General features: G+C 41.1%; 1 protein-coding gene across 1 annotated transcript in view; it reads right to left on the bottom strand.

The window, feature by feature from the left end:
- Nucleotides 1–21,516, bottom strand: part of LOC126335986 (cortactin-binding protein 2-like) — a 113,097-nt gene that overhangs the window by 70,143 nt on the left and 21,438 nt on the right. The window contains exon 2 of the mRNA XM_049999463.1: nt 12,368–12,944. Within this exon, the coding sequence (XP_049855420.1) occupies nt 12,368–12,936 (569 nt within the window). The 5' untranslated portion in view covers nt 12,937–12,944. The remainder of the gene's footprint in view (nt 1–12,367; nt 12,945–21,516) is intronic.

Here is a 21,516-nt window from a genome sequence, read left to right as displayed (position 1 = left end):
GAACAAGCGTACTGTAACCTACTTCCTTTGTTTTCGGATTGCATTTCCTTAGGATTCTTCCAATGAATCTCAGTCTGGCATCTGCTTTACCGACGATCAACTTTATATGATCATTCCATTTTAAATCACTCCTAATGCGTACTCCCAGATCATTTATGGAATTAACTGCTTCCAGTTGCTGACCTCCTATTTTGTAGCTAAATGATAAGGGATCTATCTTTCTATGTATTCGCAGCACATTACACTTGTCTACATTGAGATTCAATTGCCATTCCGTGCACCATGCGTCAATTCGTTGCAGATCCTCCTGTATTTCAGTACAATTTTCCATTGTTGCAACCTCTCGATACACCACAGCATCATCTGCAAAAAGCCTCAGTGAACTTCCGATGTCATCCACCAGGTCATTTATGTATATTGTGAATATACATTGACGTTGCGTGTTAGCCATGAAGTGGGCAACAAGGAAGGAAATTTGGGGTATAACATGCCACCAATGTCGAATTCAACAGCTCGCTATAGACAACGATGCCTAGGTTATTGCTGTGCACCTTAACGTACAGAAGGTATTCGATTTAGTTCTGTAGTGTCCTTTAGTGAACAAAAATCGAGCTTATCGATTATAGAATTAGCTTTGCGACTGTATTCAGGACTTCCTAAGAGATCGGGTCGTTGTTCTTAACTGGACGAAACTGCCAGATGTAAAAAAAAAGCTACGAGAGTACCCCAACAGAGTGTTTGCTGTGCACGATGTAGGTCCAGCCCTATTAATGTGACCTCCTCCTACGTTCGACGTCAACGTGGAATAACCACTCACAGACGCAGGTGTCAGCACAAGCAGTGGAGGGTATAGAAAGCATGTTGGCAGATACACGGAAAACAGTGCAGTCGTTGTAATGTGGACATGGAACGATTTATCTGACATCCAAAAGGACGTGATAATTGACCTTCGAGCCAAGAGTCTATTTATTTCCGAAATGGCTAAGTTTTTTAAAACGTTTGCAATCCAATGTGTTTTGCTATTTGGGGAGCAAAATAACTGATGATGGTCGAAGTAGAGAGGATATAAAATGTAGACTGGCAATGGGAAGGAAAGCGTTTCTAAAGAAGATAAATTTGTTAACATCGAATATAGATTTAAGTGTCAGGAAGTATTTGTATGGAGTGAAACAAGAACGATAAATAGTTTGGACAAGAAGAGAATAGAAGCATTCGAAATGTGGTGCTACAGAAGAATGCTGAAGATTAGATGGGTAGATCACACAACTAATGGGGAGGTATTGATTAGAATTAGCCAGAAGAGGAGTTTGTGGAACAACTTGACTAGAAAAATGGATCGGTTGGTAGGACATGTTCTGAGGCATCAAGGCATCACCAATTTAGGATTGGAGGGCAGCGTGGAGGGTAAAAATCGTAGAGGGAGGACAACAGATGGATACACTAAACAGATTCAGAAGGAAGTAGGCTGCAGTAGGTACTGGGAGATGGAGGAGCTTGCACAGGATAGAGTAGCATGGAGAGCTGCATCAAACCAGTCTCAGGACTGAAGACCACAACAACAACAACAACAACAACAACCAATGTGGGTGAAGTATACCGTGTGTGGTATAACGGTACTTTGCGGGCAGGCTTGTCAATTAGCATCATATTAATTAAAGTCGGGAATAAATACACTTTATTTTGGAAGAATTAAAAAGGGGAAAGTAATACGAAACTTAAATAACTGCACAGTAATACTAAGAAGCAATATAATGAAAAGTAATAAAAAGCGAAGTAGCAAAAACCAAGTGGGACAGAAACATATAGGGGCGCGTTTGTTTTTTTAATACATATAAAAGAACATGTAACACATTATTGAGCTCTCTACCTTCAATTATCGCGATCGGGCTGGTCGATGACAAAGTGGTACGCGACTGAGAAATTCGTTAAGGAGATTATTTAAAGACTCTTCAAGCACGTTTAAAATAAATTACGCGTGACGAAGTCATCAGAGACGTTTATTGTCGGGTGAAGTGAAAATGATTCCGACAACATAATTCGAACTTTGTGTTAGCTGTGAAAAATACTCTTGGGAAACTATTATGGTTGTGGTACCCACGAAAGTTGTACGCAACCGAAAGCTATAGTTTACGTAATTCTGCATGTTATAAAATTGTGAAACGGTTTTTAGACGGATAAAAGACAGAACAAGTAAAATCCATTCTGTACGAGGGAAGTTTAATGACATGGAACGGAAGCCGTAAGGAAGAAATAAGGAGGACGTAAAAGAGAGCATTTGAAAAGGTGAAGCCATTACTAACAGCTAGAAGAGTCCCAATGGAATCAGGAAATGATTTGCTAAGTGTCACATGTAGAGTGGAGTGATATGTAGAGGTGAATCGTGGTAGGTAAATAGAAAGAAGAAAGACCACCCGCAGTACACCCGATTCTACGAGATGACAGGAAGAACGATGTTTAGAACGTTTTGAAATGGGTCTGTGGAGAAGATTGTTTAAGGTGAAGTGGGCTGACAGACTTAAGAATGAAGAAATGTGCGTGGAACATTAAGAGAATCTCATCCTTGGTCGGTTGCGGGGGTAACTGATACAAACAACGCGCCAGCATAAAAATAGTTCGTTTATTAACTACCAGATATTAATTAACGGGGACCTAAAATACTAAAAACAGTGCATACACCGTTAAATTGAACCCTGCGTGTGAAAGACAATCACATCGAACATTTCGAGAGCGAAGAAAAGACATTTAAGTGCCGAATTGATAGCCTGGGTCATGTCGATATTTGGACATTATATGACAAGCGTTATTCAGAACAAGATATCGACCATTTTAATACTGAAAAGAAGGATAGGATCATCATCTCCAATCCCGGTTCATATTTCATATTTAGTTAGTGAAAAGAAAAGTGTTAAATAAACAAACTACATTTCAATTTTATCCACGGTTTTGGCTTCATTACGTAGTCTGGACTACAATATCTGTGGAAGTTGTATACAACGTATCGTCATAATATTTAGCCAACCAATATTGTGGGACACCAAAAATGTAAATGCATGAAATTATTCCTACAGAGGATGTATAATGTGTGAGTGCGACGAACTATATTGAGAAACTAAACATCCATTACGTACTTGCATGTTTATCTGCGAAAATGGTCCTTGTCGGTCCATCAGCATAGAGTTCGGATAGAATCACTGGAACATTGCAAACCAGTCAGATTAGTCGAACATCTAAATACGCATAATGCTGGTATCACCAGGATGTGTTCTTTCTCCTCACCCCCGAGGCAGTAATTGAATTAAGAGTCAGTCGGGAATAACATTTAAATCAATTGACGACAATTGAGCTAGCTTCACGAATTTTCAAACGTCCACTGCCATGTATGAAGGCGAGTGACACCACAAGTGCTAACGTCGATCGAGGGGTGTCGTCGTGATCGTATTGAATGACATTGAGCGGTCACAGTGGGAAAATGGTGCTAACCAAAACTGGTGCCGAAGCAACTGTAGCCATAGCTGACAGGGATGAATGATGGTTACGAAGATGTGTCTCGTGAGAATAGACGTACAACGGCTTAGCAACTGACCGCGCAGACGATCCAAGGGGCTACCAACAGTGTCTCCTCAACGAGTGTTCAGCGAATGTGGCTGAGTATGAGCCTCTGCAGCATGTGCCTGGTTAATGCAATCAAGTTGACTGCTGTTCATTGGCGATGAAGGCTGGAATTTGCATGCCAATATCGCAACTGGACGTTCATTGTGTGGTCTACTCAGATGAGTCGTGTTTAAAGTTCCAACAGACACCTGGCTGTTAGTGTGTATGGCGAGAAAAGTCTGAAAGCAAACTCCTTGTCAGAGTGTTATGAACTGTGCAAAGTTTTCATGGCATTTGCTCATTGATCTCGTCATTCTTGAAGGCACATTGGATCGACACCTATCCTTGCCCACTATGTCCAGCCATACATGCACTTTGCGTTTCTTCGGCATGATGGCATCTACGAGCAGGACAATGCATCATATTACACAGCTTGCAGTGTATGTATGTGCTCCAAAGATCACCAGAATGAGCTCGCCCCTCGCCACTAAACTCTGTGGATTTGAACCCAAACGAGAATCTGTGGGATCACCTCGATCAGGCTGCTCGCACCATGGATCCTTAGTCGAGAAACCTACCACAGCTGACCACGGCAGTAGGGTCAGCGTGGCTCCATATTCCTGTTGGTATCTTCCAGAATCTCCCTACTCTCATTCTCAACGTTCCGTAGCATACGGCACTGGAAAAAGCGGTTATTCAGGCTTCTGACATGTGATTACATAAGTGTGACTGAACAGTGCATAAATTATATGTTGGACAAGATAGGAAGCTCCACAAGTCTGTTTGCAGGCATTGACGTTGTATACAGCGAGGGTGCAATGGCAGAAAACTGTAGCGAAATGGAGGAAGACATGCACAGGATGGACGACTGGTGCAAGATCAGGCAGCTTACTCCCAGCGTCTATAAATGTAATATTAAAAGAGTATAGCTGTCCTCACTATGAAGTTTTGTTTGAAGAACACATTGCTTTGCTAGGCAGGGTCCTGTTGGAGGTGGCATGCAGTTACCTCACTGCAAACATTTCAGCTGACTTAAACAGCCAGTTACAGGGGAATCCATCATTTAACGTAGACTTTGATCAACCCTGCTACTTGGCACAATGCCCGATTAGCGGTAAACAAATGAGGACCATTTTTGCGAAAGTCGCTTTACACACAAAAAAAGAATTTTACAGGACACCATTTATTTGATTAACACGCAAGTTCAGTGGGAATTTTTTGTGCAATTAGCAAATTTCTTACAGTTCTGAATATGTTTTTAAGTTATTCTTTGCATATACATAAAATTGTAGCTATTTTATCAACTCTAGAAAAACAATTTTCATTTTCAAAACATGTTTTATGCTCAAATTAGATCAGTGATATTTGAATATTAAATGCCTATTTTTTACACTAAAAATTCAAAATAACATTTTTTTTCTCTTCTACACAACTTCAAGGGTCTCTTCATTCTCATAAATTCTCTGTGAGCTGTCATGATTTTCATACTTCTCACCACTAGGAGAGAGTATGACTTTCCAGAAACTTGCTGCTTGCTTAGGAATGGTAAGGAACCCATCCTTTATATTTTTTATTAAGCTTGCTATTATATCTTTTCGTTTTATTTGAGTTCGAGGTACTTTACCACGATTTCGTTATGATAAATTGATATGCTTGGCTTGAAAGAGCTTTTTACCTTTATCTTTGAACTTTTTAATTTTCTTTCTTAGTTTAAAGATTTTATTTATTTAATTTATTTAGTGAAACTTTGTGAGAAACGTTAATAGAAGAGTTAAACTTCTGGTTTTATGTTTTCAAAACATATGCTTTTCCTAAGCTAATTAACTTATTTATTTATTCCTCAACTAGCTTATCTCATGCATTTGCAACAAGCACATTAATTATGAAGTATATAAAGTAGATGATTGTTAAGGTTTGTCCTGTTATTATGTATGGCTCTTCAACTGGTCGTTTACCAATTCATGTTAATTAACATACAACAACTACTATAATTCAGAATAAAATGTGATTAATAGGGTAAAATTGAATACCTCAGAATGGTGTTTTGTTATAGAATGGTAAAATTATCAAGATTCTAATTGATAAGAATAGTGCAATAACATCCCCTAACTTATTAGGAATTAATCGTAAAATTGTGTATGCAAATAGGAAATATTATTCTGGTTGAATATGAACTGGTGTTACTAATGGATTGGCAGGTACAAAATTATCTGGGTCTTCTAGAAGGTAAGGATCAATTAGACATAATATAATTAATAATGATGTTGTTAATACAAATGTGATAGAATCCTTGATAGTGAAGTATGGGTGGAATGGGATTTTTTCGATATTTCCATTTAATCCTAAAGGATTATTATGCCCTGTTTGATGAAGAAAGGATAAGTGAATAGCTGCCATAGCTGCAATAATAAATGGTAATACAAAATGAAATGTAAAGAATCGATTTAATGTTGCCTCCCCACACTCATTGAACTAAATCGTTCCTAAGTACGGAATTGCTGATAATAAATTAGTAATTACTGTTGCACCTCAGAATGATATTTGACCTCAAGGTAAAACATATCCCATAAATGCAGTTGCTATAACTAGGAATAGAATTATTGTACCGATTATTCAGGTGTGTATATACACATAATATCCATAGTAGATTCCTCGTCCTACATGTAAGTAAATGCAAATAAAAAATATAGATGCTCCATTTGCGTGTAAAGTTCGAATGATTCAACCGTTATTTAAGTCCCGGCAGATGTGTATCACACTACTAAATGCCATTTCAATATCTGACGTATCGTGTATAGCTAAAAATAGTCCAGTTACGATTTGAAACTAAACACAGTCCTAGTAGGGACCCAAAATTTCAGCAAAATGAAATGTTTGTTGGTGCAGAAAGCTTCATTACATCCATCTTCTTTTCTGCACCCACATGGTTTGTTTCGGGAATAATCATAGCACATTTAATGGCTTTGAAGGAAGGAATGTTCTTGTTCAAAGCACCACAACACATTTCAGATCCAGAAAAATACGTCGTTTTAACAACATTGAGTCTTACCATTGGTTTGTCTGTAAGTTTTTGCTCGTACATCCTTCATTTTAAAATGCAAGATAGACTTGAGTGTTCCATTAGAAATGCATTTGAAGTCGTAGGAAAATCAGTCTTCTCCCTACACCAGCACCTTAACAAACTTTGTTTGAATATTCGTATGTTCACAAGGTGTTTTGATTCCAATATTTCGTCTCAGTTCTGCCGAATACTCGATCCGGTGGCATGAAACTATGTCCACAAATAGGAAACTTGTGGTCAAGTTCAGATATCGCTTAGTGCACTCCATAAAATGTGCTAGCATACAAAGCATTACAGAATTCTTGTTCTGAATGGTGCATAAGCCCAAATAAAGCTCAAGCTTCAATCCTCGCTTACCAGTATCTCTGGTCCTCTCTTCCAAATAATGTAGAAGAAAACGTTGTAGTACAGATGCGATTCTATTTGCACATGTCCCAGATTCTGTTTCATACCATTTGTATCGAAAACTTTTATCAGTATTTTGTTCTGGTTCATGTATCACTACAGGCAGGTTATGGAACCATAATTGTCATGTGTAATAAGACTTCTCTAATAGGGAGGTTTGGCAGAGGTTATATTTTGCAAGTCAAAGGCAAGTTTTACAATGTCTTCAGAGTATTTGTTCATGATGCTGTGGAACTTCTTGGCAAGGACTTTATACAAATGCATGTTAGTTTTACACTCTTCCTGGCATTCTTAGGTTTCTGCGACCTTTATGTTCAGTTTGCACTCTTTGAATTTTGGACAAGTGTCACTGTGAGGGTTACAATATCGGAGATTAGAATTCTTACAGCACACTGTCACAAATTTCGATACAGAACAGCATATATTGCCTGCTTGTCTTTGTTCTTTGCAAAACTTTTCCCACCTTATAATTATATTTAATGTTTGGGGCAAGCAAGACCTACTCATTTTCCTTCTTTCTATAATGACACTCTCCACACTCATATTCCAAAATGTACTCTTCCACTTGTTGGATCATAACTAAGTCGGCTTGAGTTGCTCTTGAGCCACCTCTCCTTTCCTGAAGTGCAATCCCATGTTCATGATAGCGCCAAGCAATCGAGGCTAAATGATCCAACTATACACCTGCTATTTTTTGAAAATGTAGCAGCACAAACTGATTGGAGGTCATCTTGAAATTTTATCTTATACTCGATAGGCACAGGTTTAGAAGCCTTAGATTCAGTGGGATCTACAGGATATCTAGCTGGTGCTGAGACGTCCATGTATGACAGAAGGAATGCATCTTGCTTGCTTTTATCTCCTGAAGAATGTAATAGATTACTGAAATATGATGAGTCAGCATAAGATAGTTTGCCTGCATCACAGTCTTTACCTCCATGGTTGCTTGTTTCACTTATTTCAGCGTGCCAGCAATCAATATGAGGCGCAATATTGGGCTTTTAATATGGAGATTATCTTGCTTTGCTGATGTTCGACTGCTCCGTTTCTCTTATTTTACGCCGACCTCTTTTTTCACTTTACCATCACCTTCCGTATTCACTATTTAACCCAACTCCTGTCTTCTGGACTTAACTTCCACGAAATGGCGCTAACTGCTAACCAACTCTCACAACACCTATCTTCTACAAACGCAGTTGAATGCCACCTGCGACAGACACCCGGCGCGGTGGCTTAATGGGCGCTCCCGTCAGCCATGATGCGCACAGTAATTGCGCTGCCATCTATCGCCAAGTCAAACAGTTATTCCTGGAGTGCCATAACACAGTCCAAAAAGAACTTCTTCTGACATCTTTCGCACATTAAAAAATTATGACAAGCCCCAGCAGTACTGCTAACATCTTTCGCAAAGTAAGTAGCATAAAGCGAGTTTTGAAATGACCGCTACGTACATATGAGCCGAGTTTTGCAAAAACACGCTGTGTTCTGAGTGTTATAAGTGTGGAATAAAGTAAGTTTTGCTAAAGCTAAAGTGTACGTGTTAAGAGAGAATACGCCTACTATTTCTTAAATAAATGCAAAGCAAGTTCATAAAACGGCCGGTAACTAGGGAAGGCAAGTGCGTGCAAGTAGCATGACGACGATATGCTAATTCACCTCACGTGCTGAGAGAGTGGGGACTCCCCCCCATCTGTCTTGCAGGAGCATGTGTTTAAGTGCCTCAGTATTAACGATTAATAGTTGCACAGTACCATTACAAAATAATGTAATATAACCAACGAATTTCAAAGCAAAGTTTCTAGAACTTGAAGCCAATAAAATTAATAATTTATGAGAAAATCGAGTTTTTTCGTAATTTTGAATTCCGCCAAAATGCGAAAGGTACAAACCAAAAATTTTAATAGTATGTGTAAATGAGTACGGGAACAACCTCTTGAGAATCTTGGGTAACTATTTTCAGCATTTTTAAAGTTCTCATGTAAAATGTTGATGTGTCCCTTTGGTATAATATACATAGTAACGCTGTAGCAGTTTTCATATTTGCAATTATAATAATTTAAGGGGCCGTACTGACGGATTTGAATCGTCACATTCGAAAGTGAAAGTATGCAACAGATTAGTCTAAAAATTGTAGCTTTCGTGCTTATCGGAATAAATGACTCTAACTTATTTGATTTCATCAACGAAGTCTTTCTCTCTTGTGGGAAAATTTGACTTTAAAATAACAGCTGGAAGAGATATTTAGATTTCTGTCTGACATCGTTTGTTATACTGCAGTAAAGAGCTTGCAGTGAGAAACTTGTGTTCTGTGCCGCTTCAATACCCACGAACGCTGCTGAAATTGTTGTGGAACAGATACTGCAGTTTATGCAAAGCAGTCTGCGCAGTCAGTCCGTGCAAGTATGTGCAAAGCTATCGTCACAGAAGTTTCTGAGTTCGTGCCTTGGATGGCTGCTTTTTTTTTTTCTTCGGTAAATAACACGTAATGGTTATGCCATATCGAATACTTATATGAGCTTCCGAAAGTGACTGTTTGGAATAATTAGACTGAAAGTAACTTGCAGATTTAAGTATCTCAGATTTCAGAAGTGTTCATATGCCATTTGCGTCTTTGTGAGTTGTACAAAGGCTTGATTTTGACGTTAACTTCCAAGGTACTATGTACATCAGTTTTTACCAGATTTAACTCTACCGCATTTGTCGAAAAACGTACCATACTTTCAGTTATCAGACTTTAGGTAGTGTTTATCAGCAGAGGGAGCTGAGATATCAACAAGACGACTGAAGATTGCAGTTACTGCTTTTTACGTCTACACACACATCTACACACTCTGCAAGCTGCCATGCGCTGCTCTACCACTACCAGTCATTTTCTTCATTGTTCCACTCGAAAATCGAGCGTGGGGGAAAAACTGTCTGTGTCCCCTGTACGAGCGCCACCTATATTCGTGGTCCTTACACGCAATGTACGTTAACGGCAGTACAATCGCTCTGCAGCCAGCCTCAAATGCCCATTATCTAAATTTCCTTAATAGTTTCCTCGAAAAGAACATCGGCTTCCCTCCAATGATTCCAATTTCAGTCCCCGAAGGACTTCCGGAATACTTGCATGTTATTGCAACTTACCGGTAACAAATCAAGCCGACCACTCTTAAATTGGTACGACGTCTTCCTTTAATCTGAGCTGGTATGCACCCAAAACACTCGAACAACACTCAACAATGGGTTGCACTAGTATTCTATACGTGGTCTCCTTTACAGACGAACCATACTTCCTAAAATTCTCCCAACAGACCGAATTACCGAGCGAGGTTGCGCAGTGGTTAACCCACTGGACTCGCATTCGGAAGGACGACGGTTTAATCCCACGGCCGGGCATCCTGATTTAGGCTTTCCGTGATTTCCCTAAATCGCATCAGGCAAATGCCGGGATGGTTCCTTTGAAAGGGCACGGCCGACTTCCTTCCCCGTCCTTCCCTAACCCGATGAGACCGATGACCTCGCTGCCTAGTCTCCTCTACTGCAACAACCCAATAGACCGAATCCGACCATTCGCCTTCCCCGCTACAATCCTAACACGCCCATTCCACTTCTTATCGCTTTGCAACGTTAAACGTAGATATTTAATCGACTTGAATGTGTCAGGCAGAACACTACTAACACTGTATTCGAACATTACAGGATTGGTTTTCCTGATCATCGCCATTAACTTATATTTTTCAATATTCAGAACTACAACACCATTGATCACACCAACTAAAAATTTTGTATAGGTCATCTTGTATCCTCCTACAGTCACTCAACGACGACATCTTACCGTACACTACAGCGTCGTCAGCAAACAGCTGCAGAGTGCTGCTACGCTGTCCGCCAACCCATTTATGTAAGTAGAGAATAACAGCGGTCCTGTCACACTTCCTCGGGGCACTCCCGACAATACTCTTGTCTCGATGAAAAACTTGTTCTTAGTTCAGTTCATGGATGAGTATGGATTGTAAAAGAAAACCAAACCTCTGTCTTATAATACGTAGAGCAGGGATTTTGAGGAAAAGACAAGAAGCCAACGCTGCCATCTGATGATGGGCTCAGGCCTGAAACTAGTAATGGTATAATAAAATCATTTCAAGAAAACTTGTGGCTGGTTTCAGTATTTCCTGCAGTGTAAGTTACAAAGACGCTCTTCAGACTCCGTTGGCAGATGGTAAATCAGAGGCATTGTGCACCATGGATAGGTTTCTTATCAAAAATTCGAGAAGATAAAGAAGAAAAATTTTTTTCACTGCCAGACACACCTCATTAAATGATGACAACGAGAAAACCAAAGCTCGTACCTGAGTTTACCGACATTCGTCCTGCGCACAATCCGAGAATGGAGCAGGAGAGGAGTAAAAGACAGATGTAGCGAAATGAGCCTCCGCCACACATCGTAAGCTGTCTTACAAAACAGATGTAGAGACGAGGGAGAATCTGGGGTTGAGGACAGATGGGAAAGGAAACTGTCCGTCTACTTCTCAATGGAGCCATACTGACATTTGCAGCCGGCTGAGGTAGCCGAGCGGTTCTAGGCGCTTCAGTCTGGAACCGCGCGACTGTTACGGTCGCAGGTTCGAATCCTGTCTTGGGCATGGATGTGTGTGATGTCCTTAGGTTAGTTAGGTTTAAGTAGTTCTAAGTTCTAGTGGACTGATGACCTCAGATGTTAAGTTTCATAGTGCTCACAGCCGTTTGAACCATTTTTGACATTTGCAATAAGTTGTTCAGTGAAATCAGAGAAAATCTGCATCTTGGTGTTCAGCATAGTATTTGATTCACTGTACAGTGTGTGCAGTGTGTTACCACTGTCCCATGTGATTCAGTAGTAAGGTGGACAGTAAAGGCACACGATTATCATAAGAAAACGTAAATAATATCGACAAATACACACACACACACACACACACACACACACACACACACACACACACACAGACCTGTGTGTGCTCGCATGCAGACGCTAATCGTGAGAAAGTGTGAATTATGTGTAGACACACACACACACACACACACACACACACACACACAACACAACACACATGCACAACCCTGCTAACACGGGCACACACGTGTTTGTATGCACACTCACTTACTCACTCACACACACACACACACACACACACACACACACACACACACACGCACGCACGCACGCACGCGCGCGCGCACACACACACACACACACACACACACAACTCACAACACACAAGCACGGGCGGGCGAGCGGGCGCGCACTACAAAAAGCCCGGACACTTAATGATGCAGTAAAGTGCCTACCCCTTTTTTGACGGTTTGGCTACCAGGAGGCGACAGATCTCTGCTACTGCTCTGGGGTGCCTCACGATCGCATCCTCCCAGCCACTCGTGGCCAACACTTCATTGTGAGCCCTCATGAAGTTGATGATGACCTCCTTCAGTTTGGCGCAAGAGCGCTTCACCGCAATGACCGCTATTGTTGAAGCGTTGGCTGTCGTGATGATCTTCGCCAACGTGTCTTCACACAGTTCTTTGAGGAGTGGAATGTTATACCTGTCTGCTGCCACTAGGAGATGAACCACGTAAGTACGGAGGCGTGGCGCCTGGTCTGTGTACATAAAGCAGAGCACCTGCCTCAAGACTTCCTCCTTCATGTCGGAGATCCGTATGGTGAGGCTGCCGCTATCCGTTGTGACATCCCGTAGCTCGGCTCTGAGCACGGGACTACGGGCTGCAAGGATGGCCTTGTGAGCCGACATCCTGGACCCAGATACCTCCAGCGTGACGTCAGCAGCCTCCCTGGACTCCAGCAGCGCTCCTAAGTCTCCAGAGAGACTGCCTCTGCTTCCCACTGGAAGTGACTCGGCCATCACCGTCGCTGGAATCATACAGTAAACAGGAACAGGTATCAACTGAGCAGCATGAGGTGTAGTTCAACATGTAAATTTTTGAAGGTAAGTGCCTTATGGGCCAAACTGCTGAGGTCATCGGCCCCTAGGCTTACAGCCCTAGGCTTACACACTACTTAATCTAACTTAAACTAACTTACGCTAAGCACAACACACATACCCATCCCCAAGGGAGGACTCGAACCTCCGACGGGAGGGAGCGGCGCAACATGTAAATAACTAGTTCCGCCCCACGCTGTTACCCGCCGTTAAACAGTTGTTTATAAACAAATGGTAACGCCGGAGCTCACGATCCACCACAAAAGTTACCTCTAAGAGATATTGGTCTGTGAGCCACTTGCGGCCCAGCAAAACACGTGATATCGGAAAAAAAACAACCAATTTTGAGACGATTGGAGAAGCAGACAGAATACATGTCACTGGCAACTACCTCGTTTACTTAAGGAAAGCCGACCGCGGTGGTCTAGCGGTTCTAGGCGCTCAGTCCGGAACCGCGCGACTCCTACGGTCGCAGGTTCGAATCCTGCCTCGGGCATGGATGTGTGTGGTGTCCTTAGGTTAGTTAGGTTTAAGAAGTTCTAAGTTCTAGGGGACTTATGACCACAGCAGTTGAGTCCCATAGTGCTCAGAGCCATTTGAACCATTTGAACTTAAGGAAAAAAATTTTACTGAACCGAGTAGCGAATTGTAAAATGTGCCTGAAAATGGAGTAAATAATATCACGACTATCTGCGACTTTCCTAGCACTAAAAAAATTGTCTTGGTGCGTACGGAGAGCCATAAATCTACTGTAATACTTCTCTGTAAACAATGTTCCAAGACGTCTTGTCCTCTACATACACGCAGAGATTTCTGGTTCCCGATAGACGCGAGCAGCCAATGTAGAGCTGGCAGTGCGAAAAACAAGATGTGCCCATATGAATACCTGCCACTTTTAACATTTTTCCTTGAGTCTAGGCTCAATACCATTTCTTCCAAATCCATCAGAAACAAACGCAAAATAATTTTATTTAAAAAAGCGGATAAAGTGCCACTAGAAGCCTTCCTAAAAGACAATTTCCATTCCTTCCGAACTGACTATGCGAATGTAGACGAGATGTGGCTCAAATTCAAAGATATAGTAGCAACAACAATTGAGATATTCATACCTCATAAATTGGTAAGAGATGGAACGGATCCCCCGTGGTACACAAAAAAGGTCCGAACGCTGTTGCAGAGGCAACGGAAAAAGCATGCGAAGTTCAGAAGAACGCGAAATCCCGAAGATGGGCTAAAATTTACAGACGCGCGAAATTTGGCACGTACTTCGATGCGAGATGCCTTTAATAGGTTCCACAACGAAACATTGTCTCGAAATTTGGTAGAAAATCCGAAGAAATTCTGGTCGTATGTAAAGTACACAAGCGGCAAGACGCAGTCAATACCTTCGCTGCGCAGTGCCAATGGTATTGTTATCGACGACTGTGCCGCTAAAGCGGAGTTATTGAGCGCAGTTTTCCGAAATTCCTTCACCAGGGAAGACGAATGGAATATTCCAGAATTTGAAACACGAACATCTGCTAGCATGAGTTTCTTAGAAGTAGATACCTTAGGGGTTGCGAAGCAACTCAAATCGCTTGATACGGGCAAGTCTTCAGGTCCAGATTGTATACCGATTAGGTTCCTTTCAGATTACGCTGATACTATAGCTCCCTACTTAGTAGCACTCATATACAACCGCTCGCTCACCAATAGATCTGTACCTACAGATTGGAAAATTGCGCAGGTCGCACCAGTGTTCAAGAAGGGTAGTAGTAGTAATCCATTTAACTACAGACCTATATCATTGACGTCGGTTTGCAGTAGGGTTTTGGAGCATATACTGTATTCAAACATTATGAATCACCTCGAAGGGAACGATCTATTGACACGTAATCAGCATGGCTTCAGAAAACATCGCTCTTGTGCAACGCAGCTAGCTCTTTATTCGCACGAAGTAATGGCCGCTATCGACAGGGGATCTCAAGTTGATTCCGTATTTCTAGATTTCCGGAAAGCTTTTGACACCGTTCCTCACAAGCGACTTCTAATCAAGCTGCGGAGCTATGGGGTATCGTCTCAGTTGTGCGACTAGATTCGTGATTTCCTGTCAGGAAGGTCGCAGTTCGTAGTAATAGACGGCAAATCATCGAGTAAAACTGAAGTGATATCAGGTGTTCCCCAGGGAAGCGTCCTGGTACCTCTACTGTTCCTGATCTATATAAATGACCTGGGTGACAATCTGAGCAGTTCTCTTAGACTGGTCGCAGATGATGCTGTAATTTACCGTCTAGTAAGGTCCTCCGAAGACCAGTATCAGCTGCAAAGCGATTTAGAAAAGATTGCTGTATGGTGTGTCAGGTGGCAGTTGACGCTAAATAACGAAAAGTATGAGATGATCCACATGAGTTCCAAAAGAAATCCGTTGGAATTCGATTACTCGATAAATAGTACAAGTCTCAAGGCTGTCAATTCAACTAAGTACCTGGGTGTTAAAATTACGAACAACTTCAGTTGGAAGGACCACATAGATAATATTGTCGGGAAGGCGAGCCAAAGGTTGCGTTACATTGGCAGGACACTTAGAAGATGCAACAAGTCCACTAAAGAGACAGCTTACACTACACTCGTTCGTCCTCTGTTAGAATATTGCTGCGCGGTGTGGGATCCTTACCAGGTGGGATTGACGGAGGACATCGAAAGGGTGCAAAAAAGGGCAGCTCGTTTTGTATTATCGCGTTGTAGGGGAGAGAGTGTGGCAGATATGATACACGAGTTGGGATGGAAGTCATTACAGCATAGACGTTTTTCGTCGCGGCGAGACCTTTTTACGAAATTTCAGTCACCAACTTTCTCTTCCGAATGCGAAAATATTTTGTTGAGCCCAACCTACATAGGTAGGAATGATCGTCAAAATAAAATAAGAGAAATCAGAGCTCGAACAGAAAGGTTTAGGTGTTCGTTTTTTCCGCTCGCTGTTCGGGAGTGGAATAGTAGAGAGATAGTATGATTGTGGTTCGATGAACCCTCTGCCAAGCACTTAAATGTGAATTGCGGAGTAGTCATGTAGATGTAGATGTTATTTACAGTGATCGAGAACTTTGGTTTGAGGCCGTAATGGTCACGTAAATAAAGAACCATTAAAGACTCCGAAAGCCCATATCGATGATGTTTCGTTGAACGGTTCGCACGTTGACACTTGTTGATGGCCCAGCATTGAAATCTGCAGAATTTGCAGAAGGGTTGCACTTCTGTCACGAACGATTCTGTTCAGTCGATGCCGGTCCCGTTCTTGCAGTATATTTTTCTGGCCGCAGCGAAGTCATAGATTTGATGTTTAGCCGTATTCCTGATATTCAAGGTACACTCGTGAAATGGTCCTATGGGAAGATCCCCACTTCATTGCTACCTCGGAGATACTGTGTCCCATCATTCGTGAGCCGACTATAACACCACGTTCAAAATCACTTAAATCTTGATAACCTGCCATTATAGTAACCCATCTAACAGCTGCGGCAGACACTTGTCTTATATAGGTGTTGCCGACTGCAGCACTGTATTCTGCCTGTTTACATATCTATGTATATCTCTGCATGCCTATAACAGTTTCTTTGGCGCTTCCGTGTTATATGGATTAAACGCTTTGAGGATTGTATAACTGTCGTATTCATTACGTTGAATCCTATTATGTAGAATATATTAAACAATGAAACCGTTTTCACAAATATGGACAGGTCAAAAGTAAAAGAGGAAATAGCATTTTCTAAGAGTAATTATTATTGATTCGCATTTCGCGTTATATTTTTCAAATCGATAAATATCTGTACCACACGCTTGTCTATGTATTAATGGAAGATATAAGCTAATCCCATTCCAAATTTCTTCCAAATCCGTCCAGTCGTTTCAGCGTGAAACACTGACGAATACAAACAAACTTTCACATTTATGATAATCATGCGATAACATTTTATCATACTTTCCGTAGGACGTAACTATTCAGAGAGTACTCATCTTCAGAAAGGATACTCACTTTCAGAAGCCGGGATTCCAGTAATGTCGAAAGACACTAATAAAAATAGAAAAAGCAGCCCAGCTTTTCGGGGCTTTTAGTCAATAGATTGAGGAACATTACGAAGGAGGAACTGATGAGCTATACACCAAACTAAGGGAACCCACCTGCTGTGAGGATGGAGGGAAGTTGAAGGTGAAGGCGTCAGAAAGAGTATGTCAAAGATAGAACTTTAGTAAGCACTGTACAACATTGAATCTAGGTGTGATAGCATAAGAGATGTGGAAAAATCAAAAATAAAAAAGAGTAGGTTATATTAACAGAGTTTATGTTAAGTGGTTGGCACGATGCGAATGCATGTTCGAGGCTACTCACCGTCTGCAGAGTTGCGGAGAACTAGTAGCATATCAGAGGGCCCAAATGATCAAATTAGTAATGCGAGCATCTAGGGTGCTTGCTTTCATGCTTTCATGCATTCCTACCACCTTGCTTTTGTAATATTTCTTTATTTATTTACTCAGTTATATTCTAAATAAGGTTTATTCTTTTTGAAGGTTTCCAGAAATTATTTCATTCAGCACAGTCGCAGTGTTCTACATCAATAATGGATAAAAGCTTTATGTTTTTGTATTCACGTCCCGCTCCCCCGTCTTTGGTTTTTCCAAATCTTCACTTGCACTTTTCTCCTATTCATTATTGCTCTATTTCTTTCGCATTTAACTTCTCTTCCTGTTAGCCCATCTTTACTTCTACTCTGTTTTTCTGTTATCCCTAGACTCAAGCAGATGGAGCGCTTACCATGGTAGTATCTTTGACCTTTTACCGTCTCTGGCATTTTGCCGTTCATCTTTGACTCCTCTAGTCTCCACAACAGATGGGTCCCATTCACCCTGAGTTCTTGCCGCCTTCACGTTCATTCCTAACCTTCCACGATTTTGACCTATACACTCCCTGAGGAAGGAACTAACAATTCTGACTCAGATAGCTACGATAAGTTTTTCTACTTTTGTATCGTCGAAAGATAGTACTGGAATTTAGGCTCCAGAAAGTAAATACTATCCAGTCATTCTGTCTCATAATTTTATAGTTTTTCAAGTAAATGTTCATTTTGATGCAATGTTTATTTTTTCGTTTACCAGCTAAGAGTATGCAAATTGTGTGCCACTTGAATATTGTAAGTTTCAGCTCTTACGACTATTTTCCAATGTAATAACTTTGCTGATTCAAAATTTGCGCTATCGTTTACTATTTTACATGCAATAGTAGTAAGAATATTTTATAAAACGGTTTACTACGTTGAACAGAATTATTGCTAGGTTCAGTAAACTAGGGGTAAGCAGAAGTCGAGAGAGAGAAAGAGAGGTGAGGATAATCAGGTCTGAAACTTGTGGAGGAAGTTAAATATTGTACTGAAGACATAGTAACGCACAAATTAACGTAGGTCGCCTAATGAGACGGCTGACGCGTGATAGCTACAGTGCAGTAGTTCAGTTTTCTTTATAATGTACAACCACCCGAGACGTGGCAGTGACATGTTAAAAGGGCGTGCTGAAAGATAATGCCTCCGAATTTTTTATCTGAAAGTACTTACATCTTTTTAAATAAAACAAACGTTATTAACAGTCTACATCTATATTATTCACGTCTACATGTTTATTTCTGAAAACAGTCGCCCTGGCCAATTGGTCTATACCGTCACTATAGAGTGTTTGACTTTGTTGACGGAGTCGCAATCTCGCCTCCTCTTGTACCGCTGCAGCGCTGTCGACGTGAAGTCTTATAAAGTGTTCTTTAACTTATAGAAACAGATTAAAATCGGATGGAGCCAAGTCAGGACTGTATGGAGAATTATCGCTGACAGTGAACCAAAGGCGTTGAACTGTTACAGATGCAGCGCTCGTGTGTGGTCTGGCATAGTTATACTGAAGGAGAGGGTGCTCTATGTGTCGACGAACTCTTCAAATTCGAAACTCGATTATAACACGCTGTTTCTCACGCACTGCCATAGTTACGTTACACAGCGTCTCGTTAGGTGCTACAATCCGAAGCCGTCTAGCGGCAGAGCGCTGCAAGTGTTTAGACATGAAGAATAAAGATGTAGAATGTTAACAGCGTTTGTTTTATTTAAAAGCTTTAAGACTTTCCATATAAAAAATTCAGAGGCATTACACTTCATCACGCTATCGTAATAATAGGGTGCGGTTCCACTGCAGGATTAGGACGTTTGTATGAATTAACTCTTACAAATATAAACAGTCTACAGTTGATGTCCGTAGTACTTATAAGGGGAGGCGACGACGTACGGATCACAGATCTTCTGCAAAATTTGTACACTTTTAGCAGTCCATGAAGACATCAGAATGAGCAAGTAGTAACGCTTACTACATAGAAATTTACGAGAAAAACTTAACAAAAGTTTTACTCGTCGAATATACACCGGTACGTTGCACATCTGAATAGGTGGTGTCAGTGGTCAAATGGTAGGTGTTCAACCACTGTAATCGGTGTATCGCCAGTTCGAACTCCTCTCATCTTTTTTTAATGCATAGTTTTTTCAACACTGGCCATATTACTCCATATATATGAGGCTCAAGAGGCAATATAATGGGAAAAAACACGTGTAATTGCATGAACTGTTATTGAATTTACAATCGTAATTGGCTGTTTACTGGTTTTAATTATCACAACAAATATTATATTTATAACTGTCGACAAATAACCGACCAAATGCACAAAGTTTTCCTTAAAATGTATGCCTGTCGTGATTTGCGAAATCCCTAATACGTGGAGCCAGGTAGGCTACCCGGAAGCTGGTTGCTTCGACCTGCAGACACGGAGACAGACGTCATTCGGCAATTAACGTACGCAGTGGTGAAACCTTGCTAATATAGCAATAACTAATAGTGAATGTGTGAACTTTTGAAAATCATAAAACTTAGATTTTTACTGCAAAAATGGAGGTATACCCTCATCGTCGGAAAAATCTTAAACTTCAGTAAATAGACCTTCCACATTTACTTCGTCAGAATGAATGAGATCCTCGTCAGTAATACCTTTTCTCCTTACATTACGACGGTAGACCGATAAAAGTCATCTCCACTCGCCATTCCATCTGCAGAAATCATTGCTGGTGGTTCGGTATCAGCTTGGTCAGCTTCTTGAGGAGACAGTACAAGAACGCGTTTTGCAGCTGCATTATGCATTGAATCTTAATGACATTCGTCATCTGCAGTAGTAGAAAAACTGAGAGTAAAAATCGAGTCACCTCCATTTTTCAGTAAAAACCTTATTTTTCTGACTTTCAAAAATTCATACGTACTCGTTTTGTTCTTACTACCTTAGCGAGGTTTCATCGCGACGCAAGTCAACCGTGGAATGGGTCTTGTCTATGTGTCTGCAGATGTAATCGTCCAGGTGTAAACTAGTACTGAGTACCTTACCCTATAACAGGTGTAATGGATTTCGCAAATAATGACAAGCATATATTTTTAGGAAAACTTCATGCGTTTGGTCGTTTACTTGCCGATACTTATATTTGTTGTGATAATAAAAACTAGTAAACAACCAATCAAGACTGCAAATTCAATAAAAGTTCATGCATTTACAAATGTTTTTTATTATATTACCATTCAAACCCCATACATATGAAACAAGATTACCAGTGTTAAAAGAAATATACTATGAAAATAAAGACGAGCGGGACTGGAACAAGCGATTCTCCCATCATGGAACCTGAACGCTAACGACGTCCGCCTCGGTAGCTGCGCGGCCAGCGCTGCGTAGTACTACCGGAAGGGGACCGGGTTCGACTCCCAGCTGGCTCAGAGTCAAATATTTTCTCCAGTTGAGGACTTGTGTTGCATTGTTCTCACTTTTATATCATCGTAATTGGCATTCCACTATTGATCAATATCGCTGTATAGGCGCGTCCTGAAATGACTCTGAGCCAGCTGGAAGTCGAAACTGGTCCCCTTCGTATATGTATACATATATATTGAGTGGTATTGCTTATCACATCGGCACTTATCGAAGGCCATGCTCTGACAATTCTCTCTCGTATATATCAGGTGTAATTGGAATGTCTTTATAAACGATGTCTTTTACGAATCGCCACAAGAAAAAATCCACAGGCGTCCAAGTCTGGCGAACGAGCCGGCCACGACGCGTCTCCTCCGCGTCCAATCCAACGATTTGGGAACTGTATCTGCAACTCATTTCTAGACATCGGCAAAAAATATTCAGGACACCCATCGAGTTGATACCACATTCTAAAAATGGTTCAAATGGCTCTGAGCACTATGCGACTTAACTTCTGAGGTCATCAGTCGCCCAGAACTTAGAACTAATTAAACCTAACTAACCTAAGGACATCACACACATCCATGCCCGAGGCAGGATTCGAACCAACGACCGTAGCGGTCGCTCGGTTCCAGACTGTAGGGCCTAGAACCGCACGGTCACTCCGGCCGGCTATACCACATTCTGTTCCTTGATCCTAAAGGTATTTCTTTCAG

Source organism: Schistocerca gregaria, chromosome 2 (genome assembly GCF_023897955.1).
Source record: "Schistocerca gregaria isolate iqSchGreg1 chromosome 2, iqSchGreg1.2, whole genome shotgun sequence".
In the NCBI taxonomy this organism is placed as follows: domain Eukaryota; kingdom Metazoa; phylum Arthropoda; class Insecta; order Orthoptera; family Acrididae; genus Schistocerca; species Schistocerca gregaria.
The sequence above is the reverse complement of the archived record's forward strand: the minus strand, read 5'-3'. Positions and strand labels throughout refer to the sequence as shown.